This window comes from Salvelinus namaycush, chromosome 17 (assembly GCF_016432855.1).
Source record: "Salvelinus namaycush isolate Seneca chromosome 17, SaNama_1.0, whole genome shotgun sequence".
Taxonomy (NCBI): domain Eukaryota; kingdom Metazoa; phylum Chordata; class Actinopteri; order Salmoniformes; family Salmonidae; genus Salvelinus; species Salvelinus namaycush.
The window spans coordinates 10,758,628-10,777,804 of NC_052323.1; the positions used below are offsets into that span (position 1 = coordinate 10,758,628).

The 19,177-nt window shown below is 45.5% G+C and overlaps 1 protein-coding gene across 1 annotated transcript; it reads left to right on the plus strand.

The window, feature by feature from the left end:
• The first annotated feature begins 220 nt into the window (after positions 1-220).
• On the plus strand, positions 221-18,736 carry LOC120061891 (zinc-binding protein A33-like). Its single transcript, XM_039011668.1, has 8 exons — positions 221-730; positions 1,425-1,520; positions 2,833-3,066; positions 3,348-3,370; positions 4,401-4,516; positions 4,710-5,269; positions 18,001-18,306; positions 18,707-18,736. The coding sequence occupies exons 1-8, from the start codon at positions 221-223 to the stop codon at positions 18,734-18,736; spliced, it is 1,875 nt and encodes a 624-aa protein (XP_038867596.1).
• Positions 18,737-19,177: the final 441 nt, after the last annotated feature.

Sequence of the window (19,177 nt, forward strand, 5' to 3'; positions counted from 1 at the left end):
CTTTCGCTGCACACGCAAAACTGTGTACACGACCAATAAACGTTTATTTGATTTGCACTTCTTCACCCTCTTCCGTTAGAACAGAGGAGTCTACTGTCTCAGACAGACCGCACCCTTGTCGCCCTCTCACATACGGAAGGAAGAGTGAACTTTTCCCGTGCAGCAGTCAGCTACTTTCTGAGCGCAACCCCCTATCCTTTCAGTATGCAGACGGCTCGGAATGGCTACTGACGCCAGCACGCTTGAGGAGCTACATAGCGAGCTCACCTGTCCAGTGTGCCTCGAGCTCTTCCGTGAGCCGGTGATCCTCGAGTGCGGACACCACTTCTGTCGCGTGTGCATTACGCAGTGCTGGGAGGCCAAGTACGATGAACACCCGACCTGCCCGAAGTGCCGAAAGACATGCGCTCCGAAGCTGCGCCCCAACTCGCTTCTGTGTAACGTCGTGGACAGCGTGAGGAGAGCTCGAGCCACGGATGGGAAACCCGGGGACCAGGAGAGCTCACAGGATACTGAAGAACGGCAACGGGGGGGCATTATGCCCAGCTCCGGGTTCAGTTTCACCGATTTTTCTCCGCGCCTCGAGTCAGACCTGTGCGAGGAGCACGAGGAGAAGTTGAAGCTATTCTGTGAGGATGATCAGCTCGCGATCTGCCTGGTGTGCGGGATGTCCCGAGACCACAAGACGCACAATGTCATCCCCATCAACGAGGCGTTCGAGAACTACAAGGTAACACTTTTAGAACAATATTTTGTATTTATGTATCTACCTGTGTTGGTGTTTGGAATACATATAAGTTAGCCTGGTTCGTACATCAGTGACACAGGGACTCGACGCATTGGAATGCATAAATTGTGGCAGAATCTGTCCACAAATCTCAAACTGAGCAAAGTTCACAAAGTTACTATTCAGTCAGATATTTTAAGTCTTGTAAGATAAATGTGGACCCAAGATAATTGAGTCTTTAACATGCTAGAGCGCGAGACAGAAGCAGACACTCAAGTCAGTGTTGATGTAGCCTATACTTGGAGCTCGAGAGGAATTCGGCATGCTGGTGTCAGGGCTTAGTTCCCAGACATATTTAACCTTTTATATTTGCTTTGGATATTTGGTGACATACCTCAGTCACCACACTGTTTTCACAAATCTTACCCATCTACATTGTAACTTTTGGGGGGTTCATTTGGGTAACTTGTTGAAATGAAGCCAGTTAGTTGGAAAGGCCCTCCAGGCATATGAGACATTAAGCTTGTTGTCAGACTACAAAGGATCCAAAACAGCAAATCTTAAATTACCAAGAGAGTTAGGCCTAATTCAATGAATCTCCGTATAACGAAAAACACTGTTCATCAGTTCAACTCACATAACTTCAAGCTGTGTGTGTGTGTGTGTGTGACCTGTTTTTCTTCTTCCTCTTCTGCAGGACAAGCTGTCCAGAGCCCTGGAGAGAGTAATGATCCAGACTGAACAGGCTTCTCTCTATCAGGTCCAGACCAACAACAAGATCATGCTCATCAAGGTAGACTGACTGACTGTGTATGTGTGTGTGTGTGTGTGTGTGTGTGTGTGTGTGTGTGTGTGTGTGTGTGTGTGTGTGTGTGTGTGTGTGTGTGTGTGTGTGTGCACGAGCGTGCTTGCATGCTGTCAGCGAGAGGCTTCTCATTTACAGTGCCCATCATTCCTGAAACATTTCTAGTGGCCAGTCAACACTCCAGTGCGTTGTCTCACCCAGGCACATTCAAATGAGTTTAATTATACAGAGTTTGTCAATGTGATTATGTTGTTACAGGTGTAACGTTGTTATTGGACTGTTGTGAATGTCTAATGCATAATGACGCTGAGATTATGACTCTGATTATGGGATTACCCATTCTTTCTCTCAGACACAGTGCAGGCACACACACACACAAACACATTATCACACCCCAAATGTAAACACACACAGAATTACGTAAAATACACGCCTTAGTTAGTACCGATAAGATCAATGATAAAATGTAGGATTGTCCCAGGTCTCTCCCTCTCTGTTCTGACACAGGCTTCACCTCACAAGGCTTTGTGAAGTAAATGAGAAATGTTCAGGCTCTACAGTGTGTGCGTGTGAGGTAGATACCGAATGTGTACGATGTCGGTGGAGGCCTGCGTTTAAGATGAGCACAGCACAGACATCGGGACCCATTAAGGAGGCATGCCCTGTGTGTCTGTGTCTGTCACACGCTGAAACACTTTCTCTCCTCCAATCACTTGTTCTTTCACTTCCCTCTGTCTCTCTGTGGGGAACAGGAAGTGGGTATGAGCAAGGATGTGTGTCAACGATCTAGCTACCACGTGACCGATGTGGCAAATGTTTGTGTGTGTTACTGTGTGTCTGCGTGTTGCTGTGTGTTTGTGTGTGTGTGTGTGTGTCTATGCAGCGGAGGTGGTTAGGTGTTCATGTGACGAGTGACCGTTTCTGAGATTTGAATCATGAGATTTGAATCATGAGATTTGAATCACGAGATTTGAATCAATATGTGTTTATCTCCTGCCTCCATTTTCACCGAATGTGCTGTTGCCGTGTGTCTGTCTCATTGTGTTTCATGATGTCTTTGTTTTTTGCATTGTTTTATATCACTGCTGTCGCCACCTCTTGACAGCCTGTCATTGTAAATAAGAATTTCTTCTTAATTGACTTATTTGTATCCTTTAAGTTGAAATAAAATAAAACAAGCTCGTGTTAGCTCCCAGAGCTAACCCCTTGACTAAAGCTCAGTGGGCTAACACAGTCTCTAAAGATGGATTCCAACCCAGTCTGTAATATTTCTATTTTTCTCTGTTCTTCCCTACTTCAGGAGCATGCTGGAGACATAGAGGAGCAGGTGAGTGCAGAGTTTGGACGCCTGAGGGAGTTCCTTCTCCAGGAGGAGGAGAGAGTGAAGGAGAGACTGCAGCGGGAGAAGGAAAAGAGGCTCAACCAATTGGAGGAGGTCCTCAAACACACCACAGAGCAAATCGGCCAGTTAGAGCAAACTGCCGACCAGCTCCGCGTCAAACTCCGAGAGAACGAGAACCCGGCACAACTCCGGGTGAGATGAGAGAGAAGAGGAGGGAGGGAGGGGAAAGAAAAGGAGTGGAGGGAGGGGGAAAGAGAAAGGGACTGTAATGGATAGAGGGAAAAAAGGGAGAAAATATAGATTGTAGAGGAGGAAGGGAGAGGGGTTAAGGGTGGGGAGGTAAAGAAATAGAGGGAGAGTGAAAACGAAAACAGAAAGGGTTGAAGAAAAATCCAGAATAAAGTAGAAGGTTTTTGAGGAAAGAGTGTGTGGATGTCTCAGCAGGGCCTCATCGTTGTTATTCTTTCTTTCAGGGAATCAAGGATTTTATCGGAGGGTAAGTAAAAGAATCCATGGTTCTTATCTGATGCTACAGTTCATAGATCTGTGTAATATCCACATGACTTCACATGATTAAAAAAACAAACAATAACCCAATGTTCCTTGCACTTTTTCAATATTATTTATTCATACTGTAAGGCAGTGGTCGCCAACCGGACGATCTTCAAGGCATTCCTAGTCGATCACCAAACATGTTTATGGTAAAGCCAACGATAAAGGCTTGCGCTCCTTTTTTTAGATTTGTGTTGCGCTGTTGGCAGTAGGTGCACTTGATTCAGAAGCCCTGCGCACCGGGTAGGCAAAGTGTTACCATTTTGATCTATTTCATTTGTCTGAAAAGACAAACTTCGGCCTACCTGCCAGACCGGGAGATCTGTGGCTAAATTGAGTAAGGCTACTACGTTGGCCAATCGGATAGTGCAAATCACCGTGCCTACAGAACTTCCATGACCCCGGCCACAACAAAGTTTGATACTAGCCTACCTAAGATTCAATAACTTTTAAAACCATGACCAGGGAGAGACTGTCAAATAATACAGCAAAGCGCTGCTGTTTTTATGAGTGAATTCATGTAAAAAAATATTCAGCACTGTCAACACTGGTTTTATTCAACACTATTACAAAACATAAAACACGCTTTTCCGTACTTCCACTTGCGCTGCAGCTGCAATAAGTGAGTAGCCAAGTGAAGGCCTATTGATAGCCATGCATTTTTATTATTATTAGCAGCTCGTCTGTCTATTTTAACATCTAGGAATATTTCACATTCTCTGTTGTTAGGAACAACATGAATTTGTGCATGATTGAGGCAGATGCGGTGCGACTCGAGTTTCACCATCAGGTGGATGACGGCGTCCCCTATCTGGTCAGTCGCACCGGTGGAAAGGAAGGAGAGAGCGGGGACCGGGAGAGGCGGACCCTCTGCTGCTCTCTCCCTCCCTCCGCTGAGACTAATGCCATGTTCAAAACAACTGGGAACTCTGGGGGGAAAAAACTCTCTCTCTCTTCCTCCGTCTCTCTCTCAGAGCGGAGATTATGTTTGAGCGACCCCCGGAGGTGTGTGTGGATCTGCCGGAGGGGGAGTTCCTGGGACCACTGCAGTACCGCACCTGGAGGAGGATGAACGCTGTCCTTCAGCCAGGTACAACCACAGCAAAATTGAGTTAGACCACACCTGACCACATATAGTCGACACTTGACTCCATTAGACCACAGCTCTCACATATCTGACAACATTCCACCACAGGATCCATCTGATTGCATTCTATCAAACCTGACTGTCACCTGACAGCCTGTCCTTTCTATCGTATTTCAATTCCTCTGTCTCTTCCCAGGTGTGACAGCGGTGACTCTAAACCCAGACACCGCCTACCCCAGGCTGTGGGTGTCCACGTGCTGCACCCAGGTCAGTGTCGGGGACATCCAGCCCAACCTGCCCAACAACGCTGAGCGCTTCACGCGCTACAACATTGTCCTGGGAAGCCAGGCCCTCACCTCAGGGCAACACTACTGGGTGGTTGAGGTGGGCACCAAGACGGCCTGGGGGTTGGGGGTGGCGGCCGCCTCGGTCAACAGGAAGGATGAGATTAGCCTGTGTCCCGACGACGGCTTCTGGACCCTGGTGTTAAGAGAGGGGCGGGGAGGGAGCGAGTACGAGGCCTGCACCAACCACGAGGAGAGCCTGTTGCACCCCCCTCGCTCCCCCAGGAGGGTAGGGGTGTACCTTGACTACGGGAGGGGTGTGGTGGCGTTTTACGACGCTGGGGATATGAGTCACCTGTTCACGTTCTCCGACGCCACGTTCACAGAGCCGGTGTTCCCCTACTTCAACCCCTGGCCAATCATCAAAGGGAGAAACCGTGAGCCTCTTATCATTATTAGCCCGGACCCGGAGGTATGAGAGACCCGTTAAGAACTGTCAGAGAACACTGAGAACCAAAGACAAGAAAGTAGAACAATGTAGAACCTGTGAGAGAAACTGCAATGTCATCATCCTATTCACGAATGTACTAACATGTGACTATTGTTCACGGTTTTGTCATTTATGAACATTTCCTGTAAATATGTTTCCATGGAATATATGGGTGTTTTTTGTTTAAAGAGAGCACATGCCAGAGGACTGATGGAAGCCACATGGAAAAGCTCATTGAAAAGCACCTTAAACAAGACATTCTTTCCCTTCCAAATGGACATGGCCAAAGAATGAAATTACAATTTCATACTATATTTATATAAAGTGTATATATAGTAAGATGACAGTCTTTTACAGTGTATTTTACATTTTCATAACGGAGTATATACATCGGCAAATCAGATCACGCCTCCATTCTGCTCCTCCCCACCTATATGCAGAAACTTAAGCAGGAAACACCCGTGGTAAGGTCTGTTCAACGTTGGTGTGACCAATCAGAATCTATGCTTCAAGATTGTTTTGATCACGCAGACTGGAAAATGTTCCCGGTCGCCTTTGAGAATAGTATCGACGTATACACGTCGGTGACTGGGTTCATCAGAATGTGCATTAAGGATGTTATTCCCACTGTGACGATTAGAACTTATCCAAACCAAAACCGCGGATAGATGGCAGCATTCGCGCAAAACTGAAGGCGCGAACCACCGCATTTAATCACGACAAGGTGACTGGGATCATGGACGTGTATAAAGAGACCAGCTATGGTCGCAATTCAACAGCTCAAAGATGAGATGATAATCACAAATTATAAAGGGAAAGCCAGCCACGTCGCGGACACCGACACCTCACTTTCGGACAAGCTAAACACCTTCGCCCGCTTCCAGGAAAACAACATCGAGCCACCGACGCAGGCCCTTGCCGCTCACGGGGACTGTGTGCTCTCGTTCTCCTTGGCCGGTGTGTGTAAGACATTTAAACGTTGCCGGGCCAGACGGCATCCCAAGCCGTGTCCTCAGAGCATGTGCAGACAAACTGGCTGGAGTGTTTACAGACATATTAAATCTCTCCATATCCTAGTCTGTTGTCCCCACTCTCTTCAAGATGTCCACCCTTGTTCCTGTACCCAAGAAAGCGAAGGTAACTGAACTAATTAAATGACTTGTCGCCCCGTAGCACTCACTTCTGTCATTGTGAAATGCTTTGAGAGGCTAGGTAAGAATCATATCACCTTACCCGGGACCCTAGACCCACTACAATTCGCAATACCGCCCCAACAGATCGACGGACGACGCAATTGCCATTACACTGCATACAGCCCTGGACAAGATAAATACCTATGTAAGAATGCTGTTCATCGACTACAGCTCAGCCTTCAACACCATAATTCCCTCCAAGCTCATCACTAAGCTCTGGGTCCTGGGTCCCCCCCGTGCAACTGTATCCTAGACTTCCTGACGGGCCGACCCCCAGGTGGTGAAGGTAGGCAACAACACCTCCGCCCCCCATATTTTCTTAAAATATTACTTTTAAAAAATGTAAGACTGTAAAAACATCTGCAAATCCGCTCCAAGTGATTTTAATTTTGGAAATCTCTTCCAAAGTATTCCCACACATAATATGTGACCGTATACAAATGTAAGCACGGTTTGAAATGATTATGTTTTAGTCAACTTTTCTATCTGTTTGGGCTTCTTACGGTCAATTTGCAGTCTACAAATGATTTGTAATTATGTTCCGGCCCCCTGACCATACACTCAAGAAAGAAAATCGGCCCACAGAGGGTTCTACATGGAACCAAAAAGGGTTCTCCTATAGGGACAGTTGAAGAACCCTTTTGCTACACTTTTTTTTCTAAGAGTGTAGCAATACAATAACAATCTAATATCATCCTCGGGAGGCAGAAGAAATTCGACTTGGCCCCAAAGACCCTCAAGAACTTCTACAGATGCATAGTACTGCACTGCCCACAACCGCAGGGCTCTCTAGAGGGTGATGCAGACAACCCAGCACAGCACCAGGGGCACGCTGCCTGCCCTCCAGGACATCTACATCACCAGGGGCACACTGCCTGCCCTCCAGGACATCTACATCACCAGGGGCACACTGCCTGCCCTCCAGGACATCTACATCACCAGGGGCACACTGCCTGCCCTCCAGGACATCTACATCACCAGGGGCACACTGCCTGCCCTCCAGGACGTCTACATCACCAGGGGCACACTGCCTGCCCTCCAGGACATCTACATCACCAGGGGCACACTGCCTGCCCTCCAGGACATCTACATCACCAGGGGCACACTGCCTGCCCTCCAGGACATCTACAGCACCAGGGGCACACTGCCTGCCCTCCAGGACATCTACAGCACCAGGGGCACACTGCCTGCCCTCCAGGACATCTACAGCACCAGGGGCACACTGCCTGCCCTCCAGGACATCTACAGCACCAGGGGCACACTGCCTGCCCTCCAGGACATCTACATCACCAGGGGCACACTGCCTGCCCTCCAGGACATCTACATCACCAGGGGCACACTGCCTGCCCTCCAGGACATCTACAGCACCAGGGGCACACTGCCTGCCCTCCAGGACGTCTACAGCACCAGGGGCACACTGCCCGCCCTCCAGGACATCTACAGCACCAGGGGCACACTGCCCGCCCTCCAGGACATCTACAGCACCAGGGGCACACTGCCTGCCCTCCAGGACATCTACAGCACCAGGGGCACACTGCCTGCCCTCCAGGACATCTACAGCACCAGGGGCACACTGCCCGCCCTCCAGGACATCTACATCACCAGGGGCACACTGCCCGCCCTCCAGGACATCTACAGCACCAGGGGCACACTGCCTGCCCTCCAGGACATCTACAGCACCAGGGGCACACTGCCTGCCCTCCAGGACATCTACAGCACCAGGTGTCACAGGAAGGCCAAGAAGTTAATCGAGGACCTCAGCCACCTGAGCCACAGCCTGTTCACCCCGCTACCATCTAGAAGGTGGAGACTGTACAGGTGGATTAAAGCTGGGGCACTGATAAAGCTGAGAGCACTGATAAACAGCTTTTATCTCCAGACCATCAGACTGTTAAACAGTCACCATTAGCCTTAGTCACTGTTCTTGCCAGCTACCACCCGGTACTCCACCCTGCACCTTGGAGACTGCTGCCCTATGTACATAGAGTCATTCAACACTGGACACTTTAATAATGTTTTCATACTGTTTTACCCACTTTATATGTATATACTGTATTCTAGTCATGGCTCATCCTATATAACTACTGCTGTACACACCTTTTCTATTCATATACTGTCCATATTGTCTATACACACCATTATATACAGTATAATGGTGTGTATAGACACACCAGGCCCACCCATAGCTGCTCCCCTGCCCAGTCATGTGAAATCCATAGATTAGGGCCTAATGCATTTATTTTAATTGACTGATTTCCTTATATGAACTGTAACTCAGCAACATTTTTGAAATTGTTGCATGTTGCGTTTATATTTTTGTTCAGTATACTTATAAAGTGGGTTAAACAGTTTGTAAACATTATTAAAGTGACCAGTGTTCAATGACTCTTTGTACATAGGGCAGCAGTCTCTAAGGTGCAGGGTGGAGTACCGGGTGGTAGCCAGCTAGTAACAGTGTCTTAGGTTCATGGCAGGGCCCTGGGCCGGAGGCTGGCTAGTGATGACTGACAACGTTGGCTAGGAGCGAGTAACAGGGTGACTGTCGGCGTCATCTTGTGTCATCTATAATAAAAATGTGTTGCATTACCTCCACAGTGTAGTCGTTCTACAGATCTATCGCACAAATTGTTGTTTAGGAACATGCAGATATTGAACTGTCTGGCTGCTGTTGGAATTTGACTCTGGTGCATTAAGACTGTTGTTCTCTTTCAGTCCACTGGAGGGCGCTCAAACAATGTCCACCCTACACTTCATTCTCTTGCTGGTGACCACAAAGGAGAATGAGCTTAAAAAGATTAAGAGCTGCACTTAAGAAATCATTGATTAAAATCCATAATCCCTGATCAATTATTTTTGGTAGAACTAACAGGTCAGAAAGGGGTTCAGATTAGAGCAGAGGGTCAAGATGGGGCTGAGTTACTGAGAGAGCACCACCTGGTCCTGTGTGTCTCTGTGTGTGCTGTGTGTGTGAGCAGGAACAGGTGAGTGTGGTGTGTATTAGCGGGAAGTGTGTGTTGTGTGTTAGGATTATAACCCAGAAGGCTGAAACAATGTCTATCTCTGACACTTTAAGCTTGATACGCGAGGAGCTACCAGCCTATACCACAGTACGATATGAAAAAATAAGAAATTTGTTATATACTTTCAATATTTGGTGCTGGACATGTATACGCTTGTGTATTACATAATTTACACATGTGGTATTACAAGTCTATTACAACATAACACAGGTAATATATACCCCTATCTGTGTTTTCAAACAGTGCGCAAGTTGGTGGCAGAACAAGCTGGAGTTCTTATGGATTATAATTAGATTTTAAGGCTCGTTTGAATGTCATGCTTAATGTTTGTGTCATTGTAAATCAACTGCATTATACTTCAAAACACTTCAACTTCAACCAGCAAAATGCTCTTTGGCTTTTGCTACAGCCTATATCAATTAGCGTTAGCATTCTAGCTAACAACTGTTGCATCCAAAATAGTTATTTTGCAAAGATCACAACCGAATATAATCTTAGCGACCGTTCAAGCAAAAATCAAAACATCAATGTAAGAGTATGAGAACCGTAAAAAGTAATTTTATTTAGAAGTAATAAAAACATAAATCTAGACTACGTTGAATGGGCGCAGATGGCGATGACTTTCTTTCTGCCGCCAAGAGTCGCGCACATAAACTCAGCAAAAAGATAAACGTCCTCTCACTGTCAACTGTGTTCATTTTCAGCAAACTTAACATGTGTAAATATTTGTATGAACATAACAAGATTCAACAACTGAGACATAAACTGAACAAGTTCTACAGACATGTGACTAACAGAAATGGAATAATGTGTCCCTAATCAAAGGGGGGGGGGTCAAAATCAAAAGTAACAGTCAGTATCTGGTGTGGCCACCAGCTGCATTAAGTACTGCAGTGCATCTCCTCCTCATGGCCTGCACCAGATTTGCCAGTTCTTGCTGTGAGATGTTATCCCCACTCTTCCACCAAGGCACCTGCAAATTCCCAGACATTTCTGGGGGGAATGGCCCTAGCCCTCAGCCTCCGATCCAACAGGTCCCTGTCGTGCTCAATGGGATTGAGATCCGGGCTCTTCGCTGGCCATGGCAGAACACTGACATTCCTGTCTTGCAGGAAATCACGCACAGAACAAGCAGTATGGCTGGTGGTATTGTCATGCTGGAGGGTCATGTCAGGATGAGCCTGCAGGAAGGATACCACATGAGGGAAGAGGATGTCTTCCCTGTAACGCACAGCGTTGAGATTGCCTGCAATGACAAGCTCATTCCAATGATGCTGTGACACACCGCCCCAGACCGTGACGGACCCTCCACCTCCAAATCGATCCCGCTCCAGAGTACAGGCCTCGGTGTAACGCTCATTCTTCGACGATAAATGCGAATCCGACCATCACCCCTTGTGAGACAAAACCGCGACTTGTCAGTGAAGAGCACTTTTTGCCAGTCCTGTCTGGTCCAGAGACAGTGGGTTTGTGCCCATAGGCAACATTATTGCCGGTGATGTCTGGTGAGGACCTGCCTTACAACAGGCCTACAAGCCCTCAGTCCAGCCTCTCTCAGCCATTTGCGGACAGTCTGAACACTGATGGAGCGATTGTGGATTCCTGGTGTAACTCGGGCAGTTGTTGTTGCCATCCTGTACCTGTCCCGCAGGTGTGATGTTCGGATGTACCAATCCTGTGCAGGTGTTACACGTGGTCTGCCACTTTGGAGGGAGTTGAAAGTCCGTGTTGCCCAGCAACAGCCCCAAAACATCACTGCTCTAGAGGAGATCTGCATGGAGGAATGGGCCAAAATACCAGCAACAGTGTTTGAAAACCTTGTGAAGACTTACAGAAAACGTTTGACCTCTGTCATTGCCAACAAAGGGTATATAACAAAGTATTGAGATAAACTTTTGTTATTGACCAAATACTTATTTTCCACCATAATTTGCAAATAAATTCATTAAAAATCCTACAATGTGATTTTCTGGATTTTCTTTTTCTCATTTTGTCTGTCATAGTTGAAGTGTAGCTATGATGAAAATTACAGGCCTCTCTCATATTTTTAAGTGGGAGAACTTGCACAATTGGTGGCTGACTAAATACTTTTTTGCCCCACTGTAAGTCCATATTAAGTCTACATATCTGAAGTCTGAATCAGGCCCATCGTGAGTTCATTGTCTATCCCTTCTTTAATTAACAAACAAATTAATTATTAAGGTTCATCTAGTTCCTCTGTCTATAGTATCTGTAATGAGATATCACTCCGAGGCTTATCTACATGCAGTAACACAAGCCTTTTTTTGCATGACTGTTTATCCATCCATCCCTCACCTCCCTCTTTCCATCTCTCATTCTCTGTAAAATGAGAGAGATCTTGTCATAGGCTTACAGGTAGATCTCTGGGATCAATGAGAGGACTTTGTTTTATGATTGGAAGAATTAACAACCTTGAGTATCATTTCAGAGACATTTCCAGTGTTTAATAAATGTCATTCAGAGCCTCACACCACTAAACCTGGATCCCGTAACCATCAGAGAGGCCCAAATCAGGCCCAAATCACCTCACCTCTGGATACTCCTGAACTTGGTCCTACTACTTGGTCCCCCACCACCACCACCACGAATTACCTGTCTAACTCTCATAATTTTTTTCTCGAGGCCCCTGACACCTTAAACTACTTCCCTCTATTTTTAACCCCCAGTGTCTCTCTGGATGTTTTTACCATAATTGATCTCTTTTCTCCCCCAGTCTGAGTTGTGCCCCCCCCCCCCCCCCCCCATCAATAATGAATGACTGCATGAGGGAGAAAGATAGGCTTAAAGTGATTAATGGAAACCTCATTAGGAACTGGAGAAATGTTTGGCAACATACGCTTAGCCTTCGGCTTGCATACTATCAACTTCTCTTACAGCCGGAAAGGGGTTAATAATGGCTAAGAAAGGTGGGGTGAATGGAGGGGTCAGAGGACAAGATAGCAGTGAGGCCAATAAAATAGAATACTTTACAATCTGTTAGGAAATGTTTCTATGCGTGATTAAGCATACAGACATGGCACACACGACTAACATAAAGACATTACATGACAAATAACATGGCACAGAATTCAGCCCAAAGTACAGTTGAAGTCGGAAGTTTACATACACCTTAGCCAAACACATTTAAACTCAGTTTTTCACAATTCCTGACATTTAATCCTAGTAAAAATTCGGATCATCACACAAAGTTAGGATGTCAGAATAATACTAGAGAGAATGATTTATTTCAGCTTTTATTTCTTTCATCACATTCCCAGTGGGTCAGAAGTTTACATACACTCAATTAGTATTTGGTAGCATTGCCTTTAAATTGTTTAACTTGGGTCAAACGTTTCAGGGTAGCCTTCCACAAGCTTCACCCAATAAGTTGGGTGAATTTTGGCCCATTCCTCCTGACAGAGCTGGTGTAACTGAGTCAGGTTTGTAGGCCTCCTTGCTCGCACACACATTTTCAGTTCTGCCCACAAATTTTCAATAGGATTGTGGTTAGGGCTTTGTGATGGCCACTTCAGTACCTTAACTTTGTTGTCCTTAAGCCATTTTGCCACAACTTTGGAAGTATGCTTGGGGTCATTGTCCATTTGGAAGACCCATTTGCGACCAATCTTTAACTTCCTGACTGATGTCTTGAGATGTTGCTTCAATATATCCACATAATTTTCCTGCTTCATGATGTCATCTATATTGTGAAGTGCACCAGGCCCTCCTGCAGCAAAGCACCCCCACAACATGATGCTGATGCTGCTTCACGGTTGGGATGGTGTTCTTCGGCTTGCAAGCCTCCTCCTTTTTCTCCAAACATAACGATGGTCATAATGGCCAAACAGTTCTATTTTTGTTTCATCAGACCAGAGAACATTTCTCCAAAAAGTACGATCTTTGTCCCCATGTGCAGCAAACTATAGTCTGGCTTTTTTATGGCGGTTTTGGAGCAGTGGCTTCTTGCTTGCTGAGAGGCCTTTCAGGTTATGTCGATATAGGACTCGTTTTACTGTGGATATAGATATAGATATTGATATAGATATATAGTTTCCTCCAGCATCTTCACAAGGTCCTTTGCTGTTGTTCTGGGATTGATTTGCACTTTTCGCACCAAAGTACGTTCATCTCCAGAGCGGTATGACGGCTGCGTGGTCCCATGGTGTTTATACTTGCGTACTATTGTTTGTACAGATGAACGTGGTACCTTCAGGCATTTGGAAATTGCTCCCAAGGATGAACCAGACTTGTGGAGGTCTACAATTTTTCTTCTGAGGTCTTGGCTGATTTCTTTTGATTTTCCCATGATGTCAAGCAAAGAGGCACTGAGTTTGAAGGTAGGCCTTGAAATACATCCACAGGTACACCTCCAATTGACTCAAATTATGTCAATTACCCTATCATATGATTCTTTTTTTTTATTTTTTTTATTTAACCTTTATTTAACCAGGTAGGCAAATTGAGAACACGTTCTCATTTACAATTGCGACCTGGCCAAGATAAAGCAAAGCAGTTCGACACATACAACAACACATAGTTACACATGGAGTAAAAACAAACATATAGTCAATAATACAGTGAAAAAAAATAAGTCTATATACAATGTGAGCAAGTGAGGTGAGATAAGGGAGGTGAAGGCAAACAGATATATGTATAAATAAATAAAAATATAAAAAGGCCATGGAGGCGAAGTGAGTACAACACAGCAAGTAAAATAAAAACTAAAAAAACACTGGAATGGTTGGTTTGCATTGGAAGAAAGTGCAAAGTAGAGACAGAAATAATGGGGTGCAAAGGAGCAAAATAAATTAATAAATAAATACAGTAGGTAAAGAGGTAGTTGTTTGGGCTAAATTGTAGATGGGTTATGTACAGGTGCAGTAATCTATGAGCTGCTCTGACAGCTGGTGCTTAAAGCTAGTGAGGGAGATAGGTGTTTCCAGTTTCAGAGATTTTTGTAGTTCGTTCCAGTCATTGGCAGCAGAGAACTGGAAGGAGAGGCGTCCAAAGGAAGAATTGGTTTTGGGGGTGACTAGAGAGATATACCTGCTGGAGCGCGTGCTACAGGTAGGTGCTGCTATGGTGACCAGCGAGCTGAGATAAGGGGGGACTTTACCTAGCAGGGTCTTGTAGATGACCTGGAACCAGTGGGTTTGGCGACGAGTATGAAGCGAGGGCCAGCCAACGAGAGTGTACAGGTCGCAGTGGTGGGTAGTATATGGGGCTTTGGTGACAAAACGGATGGCACTGTGATAGACTGCATCCAATTTATTGAGTAGGGTTTTGGAGGCTATTTTGTAAATGACATCACCGAAGTCGAGGATTGGTAGGATGGTCAGTTTTACAAGGGTATGTTTGGCAGCATGAGTAAAGGATGCTTTGTTGCGGAATAGGAAGCCAATTCTAGATTTGACTTTGGATTGGAGATGTTTGATGTGGGTCTGGAAGGAGAGTTTACAGTCTAACCAGACACCTAGGTATTTGTAGTTGTCCACATATTCTAAGTCAGAGCCGTCCAAAGTAGTGATGTTGGACAGGCGGGCAGGAGCAGGCAGCGATCGGTTGAAGAGCATGCATTTGGTTTTACTTGTATTTAAGAGCAGTTGGAGGCCACGGAAGGAGAGTTGTATGGCATTGAAGCTCGCCTGGAGGGTTGTTAACACAGTGTCAAAAGAAGGGCCAGAAGTATACAGAATAGTGTCGTCTGCGTAGAGCCATGACATAACTAAAGCCATGACATAATTTTCTGGAATTTTCCAAGCTATTTAAAGGCACTGTCAACTTAGTGTATGTAAACTTCTGACCCACTGGAATTGTGATACAGTGAATTATAAGTGAAATAATCTGTCTGTAAACAATTGTTGGAAAAATTACTTGTGTCATGTACAAAGTAGATGTTCTAACCGACTTGCCAAAACTATAGTTTGTTAACAAGAAATTTGTGGAGTGGTTGAAAAAGGAGTTTTAATGACTCCAACCTAAGTGTACGTAAACTTCCGACTTCAACTGTACATACACTTAGATGTAGGAAGTAGAACAAGCCGTATAAGGCTAGGTTGTATTTTATAGTCCTTGTTTAGTGAACTGAAAGTGATTGATCGAGTGAGAGAGAGTGATGCTCACCATTTATCCATTAACTACTTTATTTGTGCACCTTCACAATCGATCTATGAGGCCTAAGTCAGTGGAAGCTGGTGGGAGGAGCTAAAGGAGGACGGGCTCATTGTAATGGTTGGAATAGAATACATGGAATGGTATCAAACACTTCAAACATATGGAAACCACATGTTTGACTCCGATCCGTTCCTTCAAATTTCAGCCTTTGCAATGAGCCCGTCCTCCTGTAGCTCCTCCCACCAGCCTCCACTGGACTAAGTGCAGTTCTGGAATTGGAATGGGAAGAAGAGTTGGAGAGGAAGAGCAGAGAGGTAGTGTTATTTATAGATGCTTTTAGTGGAATTACATATCTGTGGAGCCGTCAGACATGTACGGAAATAAGGACGAGCTTATAGTTACACTGTAGTGTCTAAAAATGAAACAGAGGCAAGCTGTGTGTGTGTGTTTTGAAACACTATACCCTCAGTAGGCAAGCTGTGTGTGTGTGTGTGCATGCGTGTTGAAACACTATACCCTCAGTAGCCAGGGTGTGTGTGTGTGTTTAGTCATGCCTACATGATGTATTTATTCATGCATGTTCGTTTTTGATGGTGATGTCACGTCATGTTTTTAACTCCTATGCAGCAAATCATTATTTGAATCTGTACGCAGCCCCCCTTCCCTCCTCCTCCTCATCCCTTAGCAAATGAAAGGCTGACCTGAACACCTCACCGAGAATCCAATTTGCGTTCCAACAAAGGCCTGGAATATGACGGGGCAGAGGATTGGGGACAGATTGAGCGACAGAAAAAAGGGGGAGAGAGAGTAAACGCAGAGGATTATTGTCAGGGCGAGACACAGGGTCACAATAGAGAGGGATGGAGGCAAGAAAAAGGACAGAGAGAGGATGGAGGAAGTGAGTAGGTTAAACACATGTCAAACTGGGTAGACTACATATCACTACACAAAACAGGAAACAGACAGGCAACATGATAGAGAGACTGGAAAAGGGGGAAAGAGAGAGAGTGTGTGTGAGAGAGAGAGAGGTGAAAATAGGGACAGGTTGGGGGAGTGATGGAGAGATTGGTAGGTAGAGAGAGAGAGATACTGTGACACCTGAGGGACTCAGAGACAGCGAGGAAGGGCAGAGGTGCAGGAACTCAATCCCTGAGCTACAGGACACCTGATGATAAAACCCACTCACCTAGACACTGGACAAGAGATGGAGAGAGCCACGCGCTAGCATCCACTGAACAGGAGGATAGATGGAGAGCGGGGGAAAAGGGGAAGAGAATAGGGGAGGGAAATCGAGGAAGTAAAAAACAGTGGGCGATTCTATTTAGAAAGAGTAAGCAATTTTTTTCTGATTTTAAACTTTGGAGAGAGGTCTATAGCATTGGATGGATAAGAAAGCAAGTCAAGGCAGGATTTAGTTCTAGTAAATATAGAACTAATCAAGTCAGTTTGAGGTATCTCTAAAATAAATCCACTAGGAAAACTAGAGAGGAGAGGGAGGGAGATAGATAGATAGATAGATAGATAGATAGATAGATAGATAGATAGATAGATAGATAGATAGATAGATAGATAGATAGATAGATAGATAGATAGATAGATAGATAGATAGATAGATAGATAGATAGATAGATAGATAGATAGATAGATAGATAGATAGATAGATAGATAGATAGATAGAGAGGGAGGGAGGGAGGGGGAGCAAGAGAGTGAGCACGTAAGCAAACGACACCGAGATGTTCATGATCATTCAGAAGGATTCTTCCGCCGGAGGAGGCGTTACAGAAGGGATGAGCACGCCGCAGGAGAAAACTGCAAAACAGGTGTGTGTGTGTGTGTGTGTGTGTGTGTGTGTTTGTTTTCGTGAATGCTTCATTTACAGTTAATTACACAATGTTTTTAGAATGTGGCTGATATATTAATTATGCTGTGTCATTTCTCTCTACCTCTAATAAACAAACTTAGATGTTTTAGCGTCTTTTTGTTTTTCTGATTATATTATGTGCCTATGTCTGTTTGTGTGTGTGTGTGTGTGTGTGTGTGTGAGGGGCTCACTGCTGTGTATTAGGGGGAGTTGAGGGTAAGAAGATGGGAGGACGGATATATAATGAGGCGGGGGTAGGGACTTTGTTTCAGGTATATGAAACCAGGGAATCTTACGGGTTTCGTCAGAGGTTATGGGATGAAATAATTTTGGGGAGAATTTAACCCGTGAATTTAACCTCAAACACGAATGTTTTCATTATTCCATCACTCTTCATTATTCAATATGAAATAACATCAGTTTAATAGTTTTTATGAAACTTTAGTATGGAATTTGACTCCGCTCCTGACTATCAGTATCAATGTGGCTCTAAAGAATCTTCCACCCTGTACTTTCCCCACACAGGTAAAAGCAGCGATCAGTAAGAAGGTCCAGAAACAGCAGAATAAGCAGAGGAGGCGGTCCAGTGAGCAGAGTGGAGTCTCTGAGGTCTCAGCGGCTGGAGTCAAGCCCCCCCATGGTATGAGGTACAGACAGAACTCCACCCCCTTCCCCGTGACAGCGAGAGACAAAGAGAGGGGTACAGGGGACGAAGAGGAGGATCTGGATGTGGAGGACAAGGTGGCAGATATGATGAGGTCGGGTGGTCAGAAGCAGCAAAAGAAGGAGCCGATAGACCTGCTGCCTATAATGGACCCAGCTTTCGGACCGGTAAGAACCAGGATGACCTGGGATAGACCTGCTTTAGCCGTGTGTGTGAGTATCTGTGTGTGAGTGTGTGAGTGTGAGTGTGAGTGTGAGTGTGAGTGTGTGTGTGTGTGTGTGTGTCCATCCATGCCCATCCATCAAGGCATGATTGAAATCTACCCAGGTCCCAATTGAAATTCTAAGCCCCCCTGCTTCAAATGTAAACGCTGACACTGTCCCAATACTCTACGGTAGCTGCGTATGCTATATCCTATGTCCCATGGTATTTTCTGACCTAAGCCATGCTAACTGGACAGTTTATAGTGTGTATTTTGTTTAGCGCTCATGCTAATAGTCAGACTGGACCTTGATCTAATGTTAGCCTTAATGCTAACAGAGTTCTGTTGTTTACCTATGTGTTCAGGGTTCATGTGGTAGCAGCATGAGGATTTAAGCTCCTTCGTTGCCATCCGCTACATTACGAAAGTGTAATCCGTAACAGATATCATGTTACGCCCCAGGACTTATGAACACCAAACAGTTCTCATTCCCACCCATTGTATCAGCGGCTAGCACCACCCACCCACACGATAAAAGCATGACACGACACACTATACAACATAACATCACAACATCTGCCCATGGCTTCAGAGACTTGTGGGAAGGAGAACCGTAGGTTTGCCCTCAGGGGTCCAGTTCTTCCTCCCTGCCCAGCCCTGCCTGCCCTGCCCTTCCTGCCCTTCCCTGCCTGCCACATCCTGGCCTGCTCTCTACTCGGCACTGGTTCTGACTCACTGAGTTACTGCAGACTTCCTGTAGTCTGAAACATCAAAGAGGATGACTCACACCTAATAGTAAAGACTCATACACCATGATAGGTCAACTCATTGATTTT